Below are 18,761 nucleotides of genomic sequence, written 5' to 3' on the forward strand. Positions count from 1 at the left end.
AATCAAAAAAGTGCTAGAAATTGCCCTGCGCATGTATGGAAACCCGCCCTGTGTTAGAGATTGCAGTGTTATTCAGTATGTCGGAGTATGATAATTATGGCATGAACACATGTCAGAGATTTACTTATCAGTAAGAAAATCTGCAAGGTAGTAAAACTGTTCCAAGAGCATTTGGAGGAACTGAAGAAAGAATTTTTGAATAAGATTTGTTATATACAAAACTAGTTAATCTCTTACAAGGTAATAAAACCGTCACCTTACCAAATTATTCGCTTATGTACCAGACAAAAAAAACTACAAGTTAACCTATTATTTTGCAGAATATAGACCTTAATCAATAGAAATTAGCAAATCAGACAAAGGTATGTCCCCAGATAATGAAACATTCCTTGGGTGGGTCTGTTAGACAGTGCTCCAAGATGGCATTGAGTGGAAACATGGTCTTTCTTGTGTCTTATTTCCAAGCTAAGAAGTAGCTGAAGAATAAGTTATTTATTGCTGTTGGGATAATTGCCTGTCCATATGGGAAACAATTACATTTAGATTACACTGTACACAAAAGTGAATTCCAGATATACTTGTGTGTTATTTTATTTTCTATGTGTGTTTCAAACATTTCTCATTGAAATACGAGAAAACAGGTTCTTGATATAATACTAGGTAGTAGGTTCAATGAGCAAATTAGGTCTATATAAAAATACTATTGAATAAAAAGTCAGTTTGTAATATGATATACTTATGTGATATTAATATAATTTAAAAAATACTATAGAATTTCTGGGACTTTATGTGCATATACATAAAAGCATAAAAAACTAAATTTTTATACCTCAGGAAAAATGAATAAAATCTGGGATTGTCTTATTAATGATTATTTAGTTCTGCTAAATTCAAGTCTACTGTGCCTGGAAAAGACACTATAATTGTAGCTTTGAAACATGCAACATTTACCTGGCACAACAGACTTGGTTTTAGCAGAACTTAGTACGTTTTAATGTTTTATATATATGGTATGCCAAACCATTGGAGAAAAGATGTGGTCTTTTAAAAATTATCTTGGGAAAAATGGCAACAGATTAAGAAAAATGCATAGCATTACCTCATACCATCCTCAAATTATAAATGGATCTCAACACATTAAGTATTAAAAAGTAAGCAGCACTGGTAAAATTATGTTATATAATCTTTGTGGAGGAAAAGTTTTTTTCTAAGTATGCCCTTAAAATCAGATATCTGAAAGGGAAATGATTAGTTTTGATTAAATAAAAATTTCAATATTGGGGAGAATTTAAAAATTAAAGATAAGACAAATGAGAAATGGGGACATTTTTACAGTACATTTCAGAGACCATGTTTTTCTAGCCCTTATAAATGAATCCGTAAGAGAACAGATGGGCAAGAATGGTCTGAAAGTGTCGACAGCTCTTTAAATACGTCTTTTCCTCTTTCTCTTCTTATAAAGGAAGATGACAGTCCTTGCCCTAGAGTCTGGTTTACCTGCATGCTTAGCACTGTCTCGTTCTCCTGGTAAAAAGTTCTTGTGATGGAAAATAACCTGCCTTCAAACTACATTTTCCCTTATCTATGGAGTTTTCTTCCCTCTCACCACCCACACCCAACCACCTTTGTAAAAAGAACTTTGATTTTCCCTGAACCTAATGGGTACAATTTAGGTAACTTGATATGTTCAAGACAAGATGAATTTTGAATATAAAATATTACAGAGTATTGGGAAATCTGAAAGGTAGAATATAATCAAACTCAACTTAATGTACAATAAGGGCATTGACATCATAGAATTAAAAAAATAAGCCTCTCACATGAAAACATGATCAGTATCGCCAATTATTAGAGAAATGCAAATCAAAAAACTATAATGAGGTATCGTGTCACAGCAGTCAGAATGGCCATCATTAAAAAGTCTACAAATAATAAATACTGGAGAGGGAGTGGAGAAAAAGGAACCCTCCTACACTAGCGGTGAGAATGTAAGTTAGTGCAGCCACTATGGAGAAAGTATGCATGCACCCCAGTGTTCATAGCAGCACTATTTACTATAGCCAAGACTTGGAAGCAACCTAAATGTCCATCGACAGATGACTGGATAAAGATGTTGTGGTGTGTGTATATATATACACACACAATTGAGTATTACTCAGCCATAAAAAGAGTGAAATAATGCCATTTGTATCAACGTGGATGGATCTAGAGATTATCATAGTAAGTGAAGTAAGTCAGAGAAAGACAAATGCCATATGATATCACTAATACGTAGAATCTAAAAAAAATGATACAAATGAGCTTATTTACAAACCAGAAATAGACTCACAGACATAGAAAACAAACTATGGTTACCAAAGGGGAAAGGGCTGCGGGGAGGGATAAATTAGGAGTTTGGGATTAACATGTACACACTGCCATATATAAAATAGATTAACAACAAAGACCTACTGTACAGCACAGGGAACTATATTCAATATCTTGAAATAACCTATAATGGAAAAGAATCTGAAAAAGAATATGTATATGTATATGTATAACTGAATCACTTTGCTGTATACCTGCAACTAACACAGCATTGTAAACCAATTACGCTTTAAGAAAAAGAAGTAAAATTTTTAAAAAGCCTCTCTAAAGGGAAAGTCAATAACACATTCCTTTCTTCTCTGTGGCTTGTGTACAGTTAAGATGAATGGAGGCGGGAACTTGTTGATTCTATTACAGTGCAGGGTGGGGCTTATTCTTAAACTCAGTGGAAATTTCCTTCTGTCCAGTATACCTGCCTCCATGTGTGTCTGTGAGGTAACTGGGTCAATGAAGTTGCCTAAGATTCTGTAAACAAGGTCGTTCTCCACCTCCTCAATGTTAATAGCTCAGCATTCTGTGGTGTCTATGCAATGTTTTTTGAATGTAAGATACATGCCCTTTAACTACAGAATTTATTGTTAGGAAATACTCAGGTAAGTGAGTTAAAGGGGGCCTATTGCAATATTGTTTGTAATGATAAAACATTGGGAGAAAAGAACGTATCTCAAAATGAAAGATAAGTAACAAATTATGTTACCTCTATTCAGTAGAATGCTATACAGACAGTGACTATGAGAGAGCAACTCCATATTGATTGAGAAGAAAGGATTCAGGATACATTAAGCATGTAATGAATGAAACCAGAATATCTTATCCCAAAATACGTATGCCTCTTTGACATAAAAATCATTTTGAGCCAAAGGCAATCAAGAAGCAGTAAACACTGAAAAAGTTCTCCCTTCTGCCCAAAGGCAGGACATCAATTCTCTTTGTACTAGAGATAGATTCTTAGAGCTCCGAGAGTCTACAAACAAACCTTGTTAAATTCACCCTTTTTTTCCTAGTTATTTCTTCACCATTTACCCCTAGCCCAACCCCTGTGTCCTGCCAGTTCTTCACAAATTTGTTGTTGTGTTGTTTCTTGATCTAAGAAGTTTAAAATATTCCTGCTCTGGCCACTTCTTTGGGTCTTCATTCTCTTAGGAAGGCTCCCATGTACATGTAAAAATTCAGTCAAATATATATGCTTTACTCTTGTGGATCTATCTTTGTCAGCTTAATTTTCAGACCCAGCCAGGAACCCTATGAGGGTTGATAAAAGCTTTTTCCTTCCCTGCAATAATATTCCATTTCAATAAAATATAATAATATATGTATAGATTTACTTGGGAAAGAGCTGGAAGGATATCGACAAGTTACAATGCTGTTTTGGGTAGACAGCTTTGGGGGTGATTGCAATTAATTTCTTTTTTGTGTACTAGAATAGAAAGAAAAATAAGTTTATTGTATTGGGGCTGTATTTCAGGAATGTTCACCACGTAACTGAGTAGATTTTGCTATTTGATTTTCAAAATTGAGAAAGGAGGTGAGATATTTTAAATAATTGAAGAGCTTGTGTTTTGTACTTGAATGTGTGTAGACTTCTCTTACAAGACAAAGAAATACAAACCTCACTGCCTTTTCATTAACAGGCCTTCCCGAGTGGATATGGCAACAAGCAGCCAACATTTCTCATCATTTGATACAAGACAGGCATCTGGACAGCATCGAACATCTAATGTGAAAAGGTCAGGAAGCGGGTGTGGGTATTCCTGGGGGACCGGGGAGAGAAGTCCATCCCTTTGATGACTTGTGACGTTGATGTTAGAGTGGGGCTTTGTGTTTTACTAACTGGTGGGGTGGGGAAGAACCCCGGGCAGATGTACTGCCCACCTTACAAATTAGGGAGGGTGACTGGGAGCTGCTAAGGGATGTAGTGAATAGGAGGCACTGTTACATAAAGGAAAAACAAAACTCAGTTCAGCTCTTGGCGCACAACTCCCCTTTGAGCCTTTTTTATCTTAGAAAATTTTAACTATTAATTTTATTATAAAATAACATAACCACATTGCCAAGCATTGGGAGAGATGGAGGAAAGAAGAATTATGAGCATGTTAACACAGACTGTTAGAATTTTGGTGCATTTCATTCCAGTCTTTCCCCTGGGCACATGCTCCTTTGTATGAATGTAGCCATATGTTTTTCATTGAATATTGTATTATGATGATTTTTCTACTTACATTCTTCTTGTAACGTTGGCTTAAAAGTGCATTTTAAGAACCATTCCTTGTAGAAAATGCAGGAAATATAGAAAAGCACAAAGGAGAGATAAAATACATATTATCGTCACCACAATTAGCTTTTTGGTGTGTGTCCTTTCTTTTTCTCTTCTTATGTAGAGATATTACAGTTTTTTTGCTTAATTGGGGTATTAATTATACTATTTTGTGACCTGCTTTTTAAAGTGTAATATGTGATGACATTTTTCCTTTTCACTAAATATTTTTATAATATCATATTTGACTGCTGAGTACTGTTCCTTTCTGCCCATTTTAGAATCATTTTAGCCAGTTGTCTCTTTTTGCATAAGTAAGTTGTTCCTTTCTCTGTTATTAAGGCAACTAACTCTGTGAAAGCTTTATTTTAGTACCACAAGAAAGTGCTTTCCATCCATCCTTATAGGTTTATTAAACCTTAAATTATACAGCACGTCTTTAGCATTTTAGATTTTGCATTTGAAATTTCAGCTATTTTTGAGTATGTTCAAAATATTCATGGACTTGGCAGTTTGTCTTAGGATTCAGCCCTCACGATATATGCAAGGGGTACAGTATTATAGGGATTGAGGAGTGGAGATGAAGTTGAAAATAACACCCAAGGATCTGAAGGCATTTATTTTCCACTATTACTTTTGTATTCCATATGTCTCTGCTCATGGAAATCTGAGCTATCTTCAGAAATCTGTATTCTTCTCTCATAGTTGTCCTCTAACCCATCTGATAGTTTCCTAGGTAACCACTGCGTCAGCATTTATAATGCTGAGTTTGAAAGCTGAAATAAAATAAATTTAAAAATATTACTGAAAGCAGTGACAAATAAAGGGTGAGCATTCAGAGACAGAGCTCCCAGCTTGATTGGTACGCTGGGAGTCTTCAGCAGGTGTATAGCTGTGGGAGGCATGAGCAGTACACGCCATTTCCAAAAACAGCAAAACAAACGAGAAGAGGGTGGAGAAAGGAAGCTTCAGGAACACAGACATCGGAGGAACAACTGATGGAATGAGTTCAGTCAAGCACTGTGGAGATGTGAGGGACAGGAAGTTGCAGTGAGATGCGGCTGCAGGATGAACAAGGGGTTCGGGGAGAGGCATGTTCTGGAATAAGGGTAACAGAGCCACGTGTTGCAAAGAGGTCTACAGGGATATAGACTGAAAAGCTTCCTTTATGTCCTGTAGTTAGGTCATCAGAGACCATTCGCTTGGAGGGTTTCAAGGAAATTGGGGTGGGAGCCAAGCTGCAGTGGCTGAAGATGAATGGAGTTGGGGTGTAGGAATAGTGAGAGTCAATGCCTTTTTGAAGCTATTGTCCCTGACGAGAAGGGGTGGGAGAAGTTCAGGAGAGAAAACAAAATCAAGAGGAAGTTATCTTTTTTTTTGCAGGTTTGACTTTAAGTAGAAATGAGTGAGATTTGTGTGTGTTTCTGAGTTGGAAAGGGGGCAGAGAGGAAGAGGTTAAAGATATATAAAGGCAGAAACAGGGAAATGTAAGAAATAGTGTAAAGGCATCTTCCAGTATAGTCTTAGCATTTGTAGGTTTCATTTTAAAATTAAATTTTTCTTAAAAAAATTAAAAAATTCCTACTCTGCCTTTTAATCAACAGGTCTTCTAATGCATTTGTAAAAACAAGCACTTGTAAATTTATTGTGGAGCAGCCCAGAAGGACACCTGCCGAGTTGAGCAGTGCTTCAAACTTGAGCAAGTATGTGGGTAGTTGGACTGTGTAGAGAGTAGCAGCACCTGACCTGATGTGTTGCTTACTCCTCATGTGACTGTTTGCTCCACAGACAAAGCTGTGAGACAGTCAGGGAGTGAGCTGGTCACTATTTAACAAATGAACAATCTTGGATGACAAATGACATACCCAAGGTGCTTCAGCCAGGTAGTGAATTGCTTCCTGATGCTCTGTCTTCCCATTTCCTGGCCAGGGCATCTTTTTTTTTTCCCCCCCTTTTTTTCTGCTACTTTGTTTCTTTTTTCTTTTGGGGAGGAAGTAATTAGATTTATTTATTTATTTATAAATGACGGTACTGGGGATTGAACTCAGGACCTCATGCACGCTAAGCATGTCCTTTACCACTGAACTATATCCTCCTCCACTACGGCCGGAGCATCTTTAATGAACCATTTGCCTCCCTGCTTATAATCCTTCTCATTTGTTTAATCTTACAAAGTGTTTTGACAGCCATGGTTTCTTTTGATTGTACTTCAACTTGAAAGAGCCAGGTAAGAATCTTTCCACATAAGGATGCTGATGCCCAGAAGGGTATATGGCTAATTAAATTGCCTTGCAACTCTGAAACTCTTTGAGCTTGAGTTACTGCTGGTGTTCTTACAGGGCACCAGTGACAAAGTTTCAGACACTTGTAAGTTTTGTGTTCATCACTTTAGATCTGTTGACACACTAGTTGTCACACAGAAGCAGCTGTATTAAAGTCACTTTTAGAAAAACGAGGAAAGACTTTCCACCCTGGTCCAGAGCCTTCCCATCATTTCCTCCTCTTACTGTATTTTTTTTTTTTTTTTACTGTATCTTTTTATTAGAGTTGAGAGACATGTTGTTTGGTCTTCCATGGGACATGGAACGATGCCAAGGTTGCCCACTTTTCAATCACTAAGACAAAGTGTATTTTGTCTTCTTGATCTACTTGAAAAATTTGTCAAAAGCAGGAAGTAGAACAGAGGTCAAGGGTGTCCGGATTCAAGGAATGGAGAGCAAACCTTTTACAGACTTTGTTATACTTCACTTACCAAGCCTAGCCTGTCAGCTCAGTGTGGGCACAGCTTTATCCCTTGATGAAGGCTGGTGTTGGAGAATCCCAGAGGTGTGCAGGGAGTTCTGGTCACTCAGGAGGCTGAGTTCTAGAGACTGTTTAGTGGGATGAAGTTTTCAAATGGCTAAATCATTGAGGTATGGCCAAATTTTGAAGAGGAGCTTGTGAGAGAAAAGGGGAAACCTCTCTTGGATTGTTTAGTAGATAATGCAGCATAGAGAGAGTTACTGTTTAATGGGTGTAAGGTCTCAGTTTTGGAAGATGAGAAAGTCTTGGAGGTTGGTTGCAACAACAAGGTGCTATCCTTAATGCTACTGAACAATGCACTTGAAAACAGTTCAGATGGTCAATTTTGTATTATGTGTATGCTACCACAATGAGAAAAAAAAAAAAAAAAAAGGAATGCAGGACAGATAACCCAGACATTATTATGTTGAGTTCAGCCTAGCTTTCTTTGACCTCCTTCTTCTTATGTTTTGGTTTTGTAGACTAAGTGCTTTTTAAAAACAATTGATCAAAGCTCCACTCTTGCTGTTAGTTGATAGATCTACCAAAGCAGACATGATGTGAAGCACTGCAGCACCACTGTGGAGTGGTTTTGGATCAGAACTCTGCGAGCCCGTCTGGTTCTGAAGGACGAGCACATTATTCACACAAGGAGAGACTAGCCACTTGTATTCTTTTAAAAATAATAGCATTTATCTGTTCCTTTTAATGAATTATTTAGTAGCATTTTGACCGTATGTTATCTCTTCAGTGTTAGTACCTGTTGAGGAGATACTGTCATATCCTCATACACCTTTTATAGATGAGGAAACAGAGCGTTGGAGAGGTTAGGTAACTTGCCTACAAGTTCACCGCCCTGCACAGCCCACCGTGGACTGTGAGCGTGCCGGGTGCCTCCTCTCCCCTGGACAGTTAACAAGGCCCTATGCCAGGAGCTCCGTCGTCTGCTTGTCCGGACGCAGCTGCCCCCCAGAGTCACACAGCTGACACGTGTTGGCCTGGAGCTCTTGGGAACATGGGATCCTGGATTTACTTGGGAAAGAACCCTCAAGACTCCTACACATGTTGGTAAAAGTCTCTGCAGAGTACTCTCTTACCCTGCTGCCATTCTGTGCCTGCACATCCTTGAGTGTTTAGTTCTTTCTTCAGAAGAACTGTCTCTTTTTGGCCCAAGTCTAGAGCCAGCTGAGATATTGGTAATGGGGTCAGATCAATAGCGGTCAAACTCTCAGCTTTATTATTCTTAAAGACTATATTGGAGGATGTAGACTAGATGCATGGAGAAATGGGCTTTTGACACACGTCTGAGTAAAATTTAGGTTCTCACTTGCCAGCTTCCCTTGTGAGGATGGTGACGTGGTGGAGTCGAGACCGCCCTTCCCAGCTCACTGCTGTGTGGAGAGCATAGACTGTTACGGGTCCGCCTTCCCTACAGGAAGGGGCTGGGTCACTTGTGCCCAGTCAGATGGCTCCTTTCCCAGGAGAGGAATGAAGAGGTGGGGGTCCGGGATGGTTATCCAACTGAGTTCCCCACCAGGGGAATCTCAGGAGTGAGGGGAAATATTTCTCCCTCACAGCTGTTGCTTTCCAACTCACCTGCGTGTTTCCCAGGTAACTAGTCAACATTCCCCATACTCACCAATTACTACTGAGCCTTTATTACATAGAAATGGATTTAAAAGAAGTTCGTAGTAGAGACGCTTTTGGACAGTTTTAAAATGTGAGTAACTATTTGGGTGTGCCCTTATTTTAAATAATTGATTTATCAAGTAAAAAAGGCAAATGAAATGTAAGGAGTAATTTACAGGAACTTAAATGTACAGCATTATTATCTGTTGGTTTCTTAGACTTCTGTTCATTTTAACACGAATCATAAAAATCTCCTCTCTGCCTTTTCTTTAATAGTTCTCACAGTTAACAAGGTTAAGAGTGAGTCATCAGGTTACGAGCAAAGTATGGAGAAACTTTGCCAGGTCAGAAAGGATGAGTGTGTGTGTGGTTCTTATCAGGCAGGTGAGGCTGGGCAATTTGACCCTCCTAGGTAATTGTACTAGTGCCTCAGTATACAGAATTCATTATACTTAGATTTCCACGTGCTTAACCTGACCTTTATAACTACCTTGTAAAGTAGGAAGCGGAAACCTAGGGAGGTAGAGTGAATTGTTCAAGGTTATCCAGCTGGTAGAGATAAGACTTTTTTCTTTATAACATTACTTTTATGTTTAAATTAAAAAAATTTTTATAGATCAAATTTGCATCCGATGAGTAACATAAACAGAGTCCAAGTAATTTGGAAAGAGGAGAAAAAAGTCCCCAGTTATCTCTCTACCCACCATAGTGTCAGTATAAACTGTGAGTCCTCGGAGGGTAGAAACGAACTCCCCAGGTAAAGAACTGAAAATGGCATTGGGAGTCTGAGATCTGGTTATCTAGGACCACAGTTTCAGTGGAAGCAGTACATATGAGTAATCGTTGATGGAGGGTCTTGAAGCAAAGGGGCTCCTGGGCTCCTGAATAAAGTAAAACTTTCTCTGGATGTACTTAGCAAAGAATCCAGATTCCTGTCTGCCTGCTGCTAGCTTGATCCACAGTAGCCCTATTCTCCCCTCCCCCCTCCTCAAATCTTCATAAATATAAGAGTTCTGATGTGTTGATTATCCTATAAGGAGTATAACCTTTATGTTACAAAGGGCTGGGTTTTCGCTTCTGTTTGCCCTCATAGCTACTAAGGTTTTAATGAGAAAAACTTCTTAACAAATAATGCTTCAGATGTTCTGAACATACTTTATTCGGCCTTTATCCTCCATATTGGCATTTTGTTCTTTCCCCACTGCCATGATTGCTAACTTGTGCTACACAATTGCTTAGATAAAGAAACAGGTTATTATTTTAGATATTGTTCCTTTTAAAAATATCTTTTACCTTTAAATGAACACATCTTCTAAATCAGAAACAGGAAGAAAGAGTCTTCACTTTACCAAAGTTATATATTAAGAGAGGCACCTGGGTGGGGCTCTGACAATCAAGACTGTGAGTGTGCAGTCCCTCTGGGCTGGGCCGGGCACTTGCAGCTTTTGCAGAATTATACCCGTGGTTGTTAATTTGCATAGGCTTTGACAGTTCACCAAGCATACTCACAAGCACTGCCTTTGTTCTCTTGCACTCATGGTGAAATGGGAGGCCATTTCAATGATGAGGCAATGGGCTCAGGAAGTTAAGTGACTTTCTGAAGATCACAGGCTAGTGAATGGCAATGCTGACTTCTGATTTCCGGTCCAGGAATTTTCATCCCACCTCATCAGGCTTGAAGAGGAGGAGGATGCCATGTGGATGAGCCTCGTGGAGATACTCGGCTGTTTTTAAATAGTCATACTCATCACTGTAGTCTGGGCGGACAGGTGTGGTGGGGCTGGGCAGAAGGGTTTGAACCTCATGTGGTAGGTGTGGGCAGCCATTGGAGGTTCATAATTTAAGGGGACAGTCTGATTGAAATCTGTTTTAGGAAGAGTCATCTGAGAATGGTATCCAGGATGAATTACAGCAAAATTAGTATTATCTGGGAACTTGTTGGGCCTGCCCCAGGCCTACTGAGTCGGAAACTGGTGGTGGGGTGCAGCAGTATGGTTTAACCTGCCCTCTGGTGAGTCAAATGCACGCTGAAGTTTGAGAGCCCCATAAGCAAAGCAAGGAATAGGAAGGCATTCTTGCGGACTGTTTCACAATTCAGACTTGAGGTGGTAATAGTCTCAGTTAATGTGATGGCAGCAGAAATGGAGAGAACACCTGACTCCAAGACGTGTTTGAGAAGTCCTGGTCGAGATTAAACTTGCTGTCTTGGTCAGTTGTTGTAGAACCCACGGTCACACCAGTATTCTGGGAGGGGATGAGGTGTCAATTTCATGTGAACGTGTCACTAAAATGCTAGAAGGGTTCTGGTCACGGTGTTTGGAGGTGCTCAGCGCCTACTTTCATTTCTCCCTCTGAGCTGAGCTTGCAAGTGTATCCTCCCAGGGGCCAGCGTGGCCGGCTGAGATGCACAGGTGGTGATTTGTTTGGCAAGGAGACTGGTATCTGTTCATGGCCCATTTCCTGGTAATAAAGGATGAGCTGTACTCCCAGAGAGCTGGTGGGAGTGGCGCTTAAGAGGACAGGTGAGAGATGACAGTGGAAAACCGAATGGTTGGAGGAAAGACGCTATTAGAAAGGGAGTAGGGGGGAGAGGGTATAGCTTAGTGGTAGAGCACATGCTTAGCATGCATGAGGTCCTGGGTTCAATCCCCAGTACCTCCTCTAAAAAAAATAAAATAAGCAAATAAACCTAATAATCTCCCCCCACCAAAAAGGAAAAAGAAAGGGAGTGGGATTTCTGAGCTAAAAACTTCCCTTTGTTCTTAGAGTAAAATCCATCTTCTCTGCCACTATGGTTTCTGGTTTCTGGTTTCTGCCTGCTTTCCTCCCACTTTCTGCCTGGCTCACCACATTCCCAGCTTAGTCTCCTCTTCTCCCCTCAACCTAGATATCCCCATGGTGCTTCCGTTCTCCAGTGCTCAGGTGTCACCCTGTTAGAGACCTTTCCATGACCATCCTCATTAATGTTGGCCTTCTCCCCATTCCCCTCCGCAAACCAGCTTCTTTCCTGGCCTAATTATCCCAGTCTGAGATGATCTCAGTTACTGGTCTTGCTCAAGTCTGCCCTCCCTCCCCAGGAGCATGAAAGGTCTTTGACAACCCAGAATCCTGTGTGTCTTGTTCACTGAGTGCCTGGCACGTAGTTCGAGCTCCAGAAATAGTACTTGAATGAATTCTAGGTAGAGATTTGATGGGGGTGGTGGTGGAGGAAGTAGGGGAGAGATGTGTCTGTAGACACCAGGCAGCAAATGACAGCTAACATAGACTGGGTAGTGGAGGTGGAACAGGATAAATGCAGGAGACGTTCAGGAAGTAACATGACAGAATTTGGTGATGGACTTCTGTGGGAGGTGTAAGCAACTTTATTGTGAAAAATGTTCCTTAGAGAGGTTTGTGAACTCCTAGCATTTTAATTTGACCTCTTCTTTCACTGGAAACTCAAGGGCAAAGCAGTTCTGTAATGTTATTAGTCAAGGTTCTCCAGAGAAACAAAACAAAAAGATATATTGAGAGAGAGACACACAGAGAGAGAGAGATTGATCGATTGATTGATTGATTGATCATGGGAATTGGCTGACTTGATTATGGAGGCCGAGAAGTCCCATGGTCCACGTCTGTAAGCTGCAGAACCAGGAAAGCTAGTGATGCATTTCAGTCTGAGTCTGAAGGCCTCGGAAGCAGCAGCACAAGAGAGCAGAAGATGGATGTCCCAGCTCAAACAGAAGGCGGTCACGAATTCACTTGTCCTCTGCCTTTTTGTTCTGTGGTGGCCCTCAACGGATTGGCTGATGCCCACCTAGCTTGGGGAAACCCATCACTCAGTTCACCAACTCAAAGGCTAATCTCTTCCAGAGACACCCTCTCAGACAGAGAAATAATATTGTACCAGCTCTCTAGACATCCCTTCACCCATTCAAGTTGATGCATAAAATTAACCATCACAAATTCTGAGCTCTCCTGCTAACCTCTTTTCCAAGAGGAGAGGTGCCTTCAGATCGTAGGCATGGAATTCTCTTTCTACCCAGAGCTGTTTCAACATTCATCTGCCCACTCAACAATATTTACTGACATGTACTATGTTCTAGATCCAGCGGAAGGCACTAGCGGTCCGGCAGGCACAAGATATTTTGGATGGTAACAAGTGACATGATGTAAACAAAACTGAGGCAGGTGGGGTGGGGTCAGCGAGGCAGCTGTGAGTTGGTGCTTTTTGAGCTGAGATCTGAAGAACTAAAAGGGAACCGGCCATGAGAAGACCTGGGGCCAGAGGGTGGCTGGCTCCCTGTAGCACCTTCAGAACCCACCCATGGAAGATGAGTCACTCAAGCTGGATTTTGTTTTCACGCTTGACAAATGAATTTGGAGAGGATGGTGGCATGGAAATTCAACTTTCAGCACTTTTAAATAAATCATTGTAGTTGCTCATTGACTTACTGAAATATTTTCTTATTAAAACTTGCTACACAAAACATTTTAAAGATGGCTCTAGTTTTACAGAGCAGAATTTCTATCAATCATAAATAATTAAGACAGTTTTCAAAAGGTAAAATCATGACTCATACAGATATAAAAGCAAACATGTATTAAAATTTTTACTTTAACTCATTAATCAGTGAGAGAACTAGGCAGATGTTAAAACAGATTCAAAGGAGAACTCGAAGGCGCACAAACTTACATGGAGTAAAGGAGTGTTGAAATGGATGTGCAAATTCGGGCACAACCAGCTTTTCCCACAGTAGAGGAGGGAAGTCAATTAAAGGCCAGGAGAGAATTTACATGTGATAAATAACAGAAGTTCAACTGAGTAAATTTAAAGATCTGATTGTCATTCTTAGGCATTTCGTGAATTGGGCAGCATCCCAGATAGCAATAGAAGGGAGCTCTGTCAGGCTGCAGGAAAGGAAAGGGTTTTAAAGGCAGAGGAACCAGGGGAAAAAAGGAGATTATTAGCAAAGGGTGCATTGTTTCAGACTAGGCCCCCCTCCTAAGGGGAGTGGAAGGAGTCTATTAGTGGATTTCCTAGTGTTATTCAGAAATTCCAGGTTGGCTGGTTAAAGATCACCTTCTTGGGGAAGATTGACAATGTAATTAGGTTAAGTTTAAGTCCTGGCTGGGCTTAGCCTAAGTGACTCCATTTTGGTTATTTGTTGTTTCTCTTTTAGCACATGTCTATAGACAACAATTATTTTGCACTGCTATCAGTTACATATAATTTACAGAGTTCTGAGAGAGCTCCCGTAGAATCAAATGACCAGAGCAAATAACCTGGGGAGCTCTCCTGTAGATTTTAGACAATGCAGTTTTCTCCTGAAGCACAGTTCTTTCCCCTACATAATCAAACTGAAACAAAATAACCTCTGTTCCCCACCTCCCATGAATAGAAGTAGTTCCTACACTTGTGGTCTTTGGAGTGATGGGGAGACAACTATCATTTATTTAGTGCCTGCTATGAGCATTATTTGTCAGTTTATTCCATCCTTGAAACAGCCCCATGAAGTAGGTGGTGTTCCCATTTTACAGATAAGAAAGCCAGGTTCCCAGAGATTAAAGAAATAGTGGGTAAGTGGCAGAGTTAGAATTTCAGCCTGTCCTTCTGTCTCCAAAGTGTAAACACACACGCATGCTCTCTCTCACCCCCATAACAGCTTGCTAACAGCAAAAATCATAGAAATCCTGTGTATTTTTTCTTGATCTTTAGGTCACCGTCAACCAAGGTGGATCTCAGGAGTGGCCTGGAAGAATGCTCAATGGCGTTGAACTTATTTCTAAGTAACAAATTTACTGATGCCTTAGAATTGCTTCAACCATGGTAATTAACCTTATTTCTTTGGGATAAAATGTATGTTTTCAGATGCTTTTGACGATTCTGTCTTTGATGCCATGCTTGTCAGTTAACTTTTCTGCATTTCCACTTGAATATTTATAAGCTAATTTGGTTGAAACCCCTAAGTGTTCGTTAGTTTTAATATCCAGTTAAGAAATCTATCTTCCAGACTTTAATTCGTCGAGAATTTCTGATTCTTTCTCCTATCTTAATTTCTATACTTGTTCAAATCATGTCATCTCTGTAGTTTTGTAATGCTTTATTTTGCTTTCTTTGGTGAAATATTTTTATGTATATTCCTCTTGAGCTTAAATATCACTGGGAATAGTTTTCCTTTGAAATGGAATGGGGAGAATAAAACATACTCGTCTCAGATGCTGGGAAGAAGTTTAAGATAATAGAGATATTGGGACTCCCTATTTATGTGATAAACAAGCTCAGCAATTTAATTTCTTTTTTGGGGGGGTGGGTGGAGGTAATTAGGTTCATTTATTTATTCGCTTATTTTTAATGGAGGTAGTGGGGATTGAACCCAGGACCTTGTGCATGCTAAGCAGACACTCTACCACTGAGCTGTACTCTCCCCCCAGCAATTTAACTTCAATTAATAGCACCCGTTAATTTTGATGATGTGGCAGCAAAAATCCATGCTGAGCTTTCTTCCTGGGCCTGACTTTGGCCACAGTCCCTACCTGTGCACGCGACTATAGTTTCCATCGTGCCTTCAGACACAGTGACTTACTTGGTTGCAGTTTAGACCTCATATAATAGTTTTCAAGACGGTTACTTGGGCACAAGAGTGGGACTCACATTCCTTTGAGTAGTCAGTCAGATGACACGACTCTGGTCATTGACTTTGAATCTTAGAAATTAACCTACCTACTGAGGCTGCGGTAATTCTAAGATTTAGAAGAGCTGCGATCAGTTAGCATTTCTGAGGTTAGGAACAGATGATAAAGTGGATGGCGAAGCCCCTGGTCTAAGGAAATTGCCCGGTGTTGTCTCAGACACTTGTCTCACAATCTCTGCCTTGCCTGTCTCCAGCCCTCTGTCCTTTCCAGTCCCTCAGACCTCTCTCCCTCCCTTCCTCTTCTGAGTCTATATCCCTCTGTCTACCTCCCCTTTCTCTCCTCCCCTCTCTCTGCCTTTCTCTCCTTGTCTCTCCTCTCTCAATCTGCCTGCCTCTTCCTTTGTTTTTCAAAGTCTTCTTTTTCTCCTTGCCAAGGACACCCCGCTGGTCATTGTATGGAATGAAAATAAATGCCTTAGTCCTGTATTTAGTCAAGAATTCTATTCTCTGATCTTTATGTTTGTTTCACTGTTAAATATACGTTTTTCCCACTTGAATACTTTTTTCCTCTTGGAGAAGCTTTTGGTTTAAAATGTGAGGTTTAAACCACCCTTGCTGGTTAATTCTGGGCTGCTCTTACTCCTTGTGGGTTTTTTTGTTGTTGTTGTTTCTTTTTTTGACTAGCTAGTGCCCTCACTGTTTCGGGACTAACTGCAGATTACCAAAGGATGTTTAGACTGTCTCCAGAGTGGGGAGAAGAATGTGGCTTGTGTTTGTTTTGCAGAGCAGCAGTATTATATTGGAATTAAAAACAAAACCCTGAATTAATGTTTTAAATCTTATAAATAACTAGTTAACATAGCTTGAGAAGTTTTGAGAAAAGAAATTATGTTTTCACAGCCTGAGAGCCTGGGGTGGGCCATCTTTTAGGACTAATTAATATCCTTAAGAATCAAAGCAGTTCTCACTGATAATTTGATAACTAGAATTATCAAGAACTTTCATTAAGGATTTCCACATAATGGGATTAGATTCTGTATGACGTCTACCATGGATTTTTGTCTGGGTCCTTGTGGCTGACCTAACTTGCTGTAAAAATACTGCTTCCTCATGGCCTGTGGCTGGGAGAGGGGAGTTGATTTTAAACAAGCCTTATCTTTCAAAAACCACATCAGAATTTCTCTGCCACAAAATAGCTTTTCAGCGGCCTTTATTTGAGCACTTACTTCAGAGCTAAAGACAGTACACTGCTTGTTCCACTGGGAAAAATCGATTTGCTTTGAAACACTGTCTAGGAAATGAATTGGCAGGCTGCCCCCTTGTGGTGGAACAGGGAAAAGCACACATCACATTCCGCTTCAGCCTGGAATGTTTCCTGCTGCCCCTGTGGGCTTGAATTGGAAAAGTCCCTGGTGCTTGAGTTTTTTAGGGCATGCTTTCTGTAGTCCACATTATTTTGGTGGTCATGGTAAAGGAGTAAAGGTCATCACTGTGAAAGTCACCATGTGGATTTACTGGATTTCTTGTGGTTCGTATCAGATGAGACCTAAACGCTTTCCGGCTGAATTGAAATGTATTACTTTTCTGTGTCCTCCCCAGGGCGAAGGAGAGCATGTACCATGCCTTGGGCTACAGCACCATTGTGGTGCTGCAGGCCGTCATGACCTTCGAGCAGCAGGACATTCAGAATGGCATTTCTGCCATGAAGGACGCCTTACAAACCTGCCAAAAGTATGAGCTGAGTAGTTAAATACTTGGGATATGCCGGCAAGCTTTGCTGTCTGTGTGAGAAAATGGATGCACTTTGCCTGACTGAGAGCTCTGTTTGAGGTTGGCCATGGTTATAGAAAAGGGCTTGAGCATCAGATTTCCCAGCCTCATGTGGTTTTATGTACTAGAGATAAACATTTCCAGTAAGGGATTATAGTGTGATGCTGGTGTGGCTGAACACTGGGCATCTATACTGTCTACTTTTCTCGTTAGTAACTTGAGCTACTGAGATGGGCCGAGGGAGATTTCAGCAGGGTTGGCAGCAAGCATTTCTCAGGGGTCTCTGTGGGTGGAGCGTTTAGGTGCTACATGCCAAGCCAGGCCAAACAAGGAGCATTCTTTAATGTGGGAGATATTGCGAATTCAGAAGGGAGTCTTTTGTTTGTCTCGTAAATGAACACACTTGAACAGTTTTGGGTGGTGAGAATGAGATGGCGTTTCACTTTTCTTTTAATCTTTGTGTGTATAGACAGCCCCTAGCAAGAACTATTAACTAGCATTGGTGAATTTTAACACGGATGAAATTACGTCTTCATGTAGTGATGTTGCCAGCCCCTCAAACGAAGAGGGATTCCAAACACTGCACTCCAACTCTGTTCTTTTTTTTTTTAACTGAAGCTTAGTTGATTTATAATATATGTTAGTTTCTAGTGTACAGCATAGTGATTCAGATATATATATATATTCTTTTTCATTATAAGCTATTACAAGTATTGAATGTAGTTCCTTGTGCTATACAGTAGGATCTTGTTGTTTACCTATTTCATATGTAGTAGTTTGTATCTGCTAATCCCAAACTCCTAATTTATCCCTCCCCTCATTTCCTCTTTGGTAACCATAAGTTAACTCCATTTTAACCCGTGGCGACTCTTACCACAGAAATACTGATTTTAGGCATAGAGATCAGGGGAGGCACTTGACTGGGGTAGCAGTCACTGTTTTGTGGAGGTTTGTGTTCAGTAAGCATGGTTGGATGCCCACGGATGCCAGCCCAAGGCTGGGAGCTGGGTGCGCTGGGTTCAAAAGGGTGGTCTCTACCCCCAGACTTCAGGGTTTAGAGTCCTGCCTTGGTGACTCTTTGGTATGATTGTGACTGAGATGGATTCAAATGAAAATGAGCTTGGCCTGATTTATTGTTATTTTTTCCTTCTACTTCCCATCTCCCCTTCTCCTTATTCTCTGCAGATATAGGAAAAAATGCACAGTTGTAGAATCTTTCTCCAGTCTTCTTTCTAGAGGATCATTGGAACAGCTGACTGAAGGTAAGAGGCATTTAAAAGAGTTTTTTTCCTGTCTTTGAAAAGTTAAAACATGATCATGCTTGTAAAATTCAACACTTAGGTGTA

At 40.4% G+C, this 18,761-nt stretch overlaps 1 protein-coding gene across 6 annotated transcripts in view; it reads left to right on the forward strand.

The window, feature by feature from the left end:
• Positions 1-18,761, forward strand: part of TTC39B (tetratricopeptide repeat domain 39B) — a 198,622-nt gene that overhangs the window by 126,763 nt on the left and 53,098 nt on the right. For 4 of the 6 annotated variants that reach the window (XM_064490195.1, XM_031449696.2, XM_031449698.2 and 1 more), the window contains 5 exons: positions 3,999-4,094; positions 6,226-6,324; positions 14,730-14,840; positions 17,245-17,376; positions 18,601-18,677. In XM_064490195.1, the coding sequence (XP_064346265.1) occupies positions 3,999-4,094; positions 6,226-6,324; positions 14,730-14,840; positions 17,245-17,376; positions 18,601-18,677 (515 nt within the window). The remainder of the gene's footprint in view (positions 1-3,998; positions 4,095-6,225; positions 6,325-14,729; positions 14,841-17,244; positions 17,377-18,600; positions 18,678-18,761) is intronic. The other 2 variants (XM_031449700.2, XM_031449701.2) reach the window with 1 other exon arrangement.

Source organism: Camelus dromedarius, chromosome 10 (assembly GCF_036321535.1).
Source record: "Camelus dromedarius isolate mCamDro1 chromosome 10, mCamDro1.pat, whole genome shotgun sequence".
NCBI lineage: Eukaryota > Metazoa > Chordata > Mammalia > Artiodactyla > Camelidae > Camelus > Camelus dromedarius.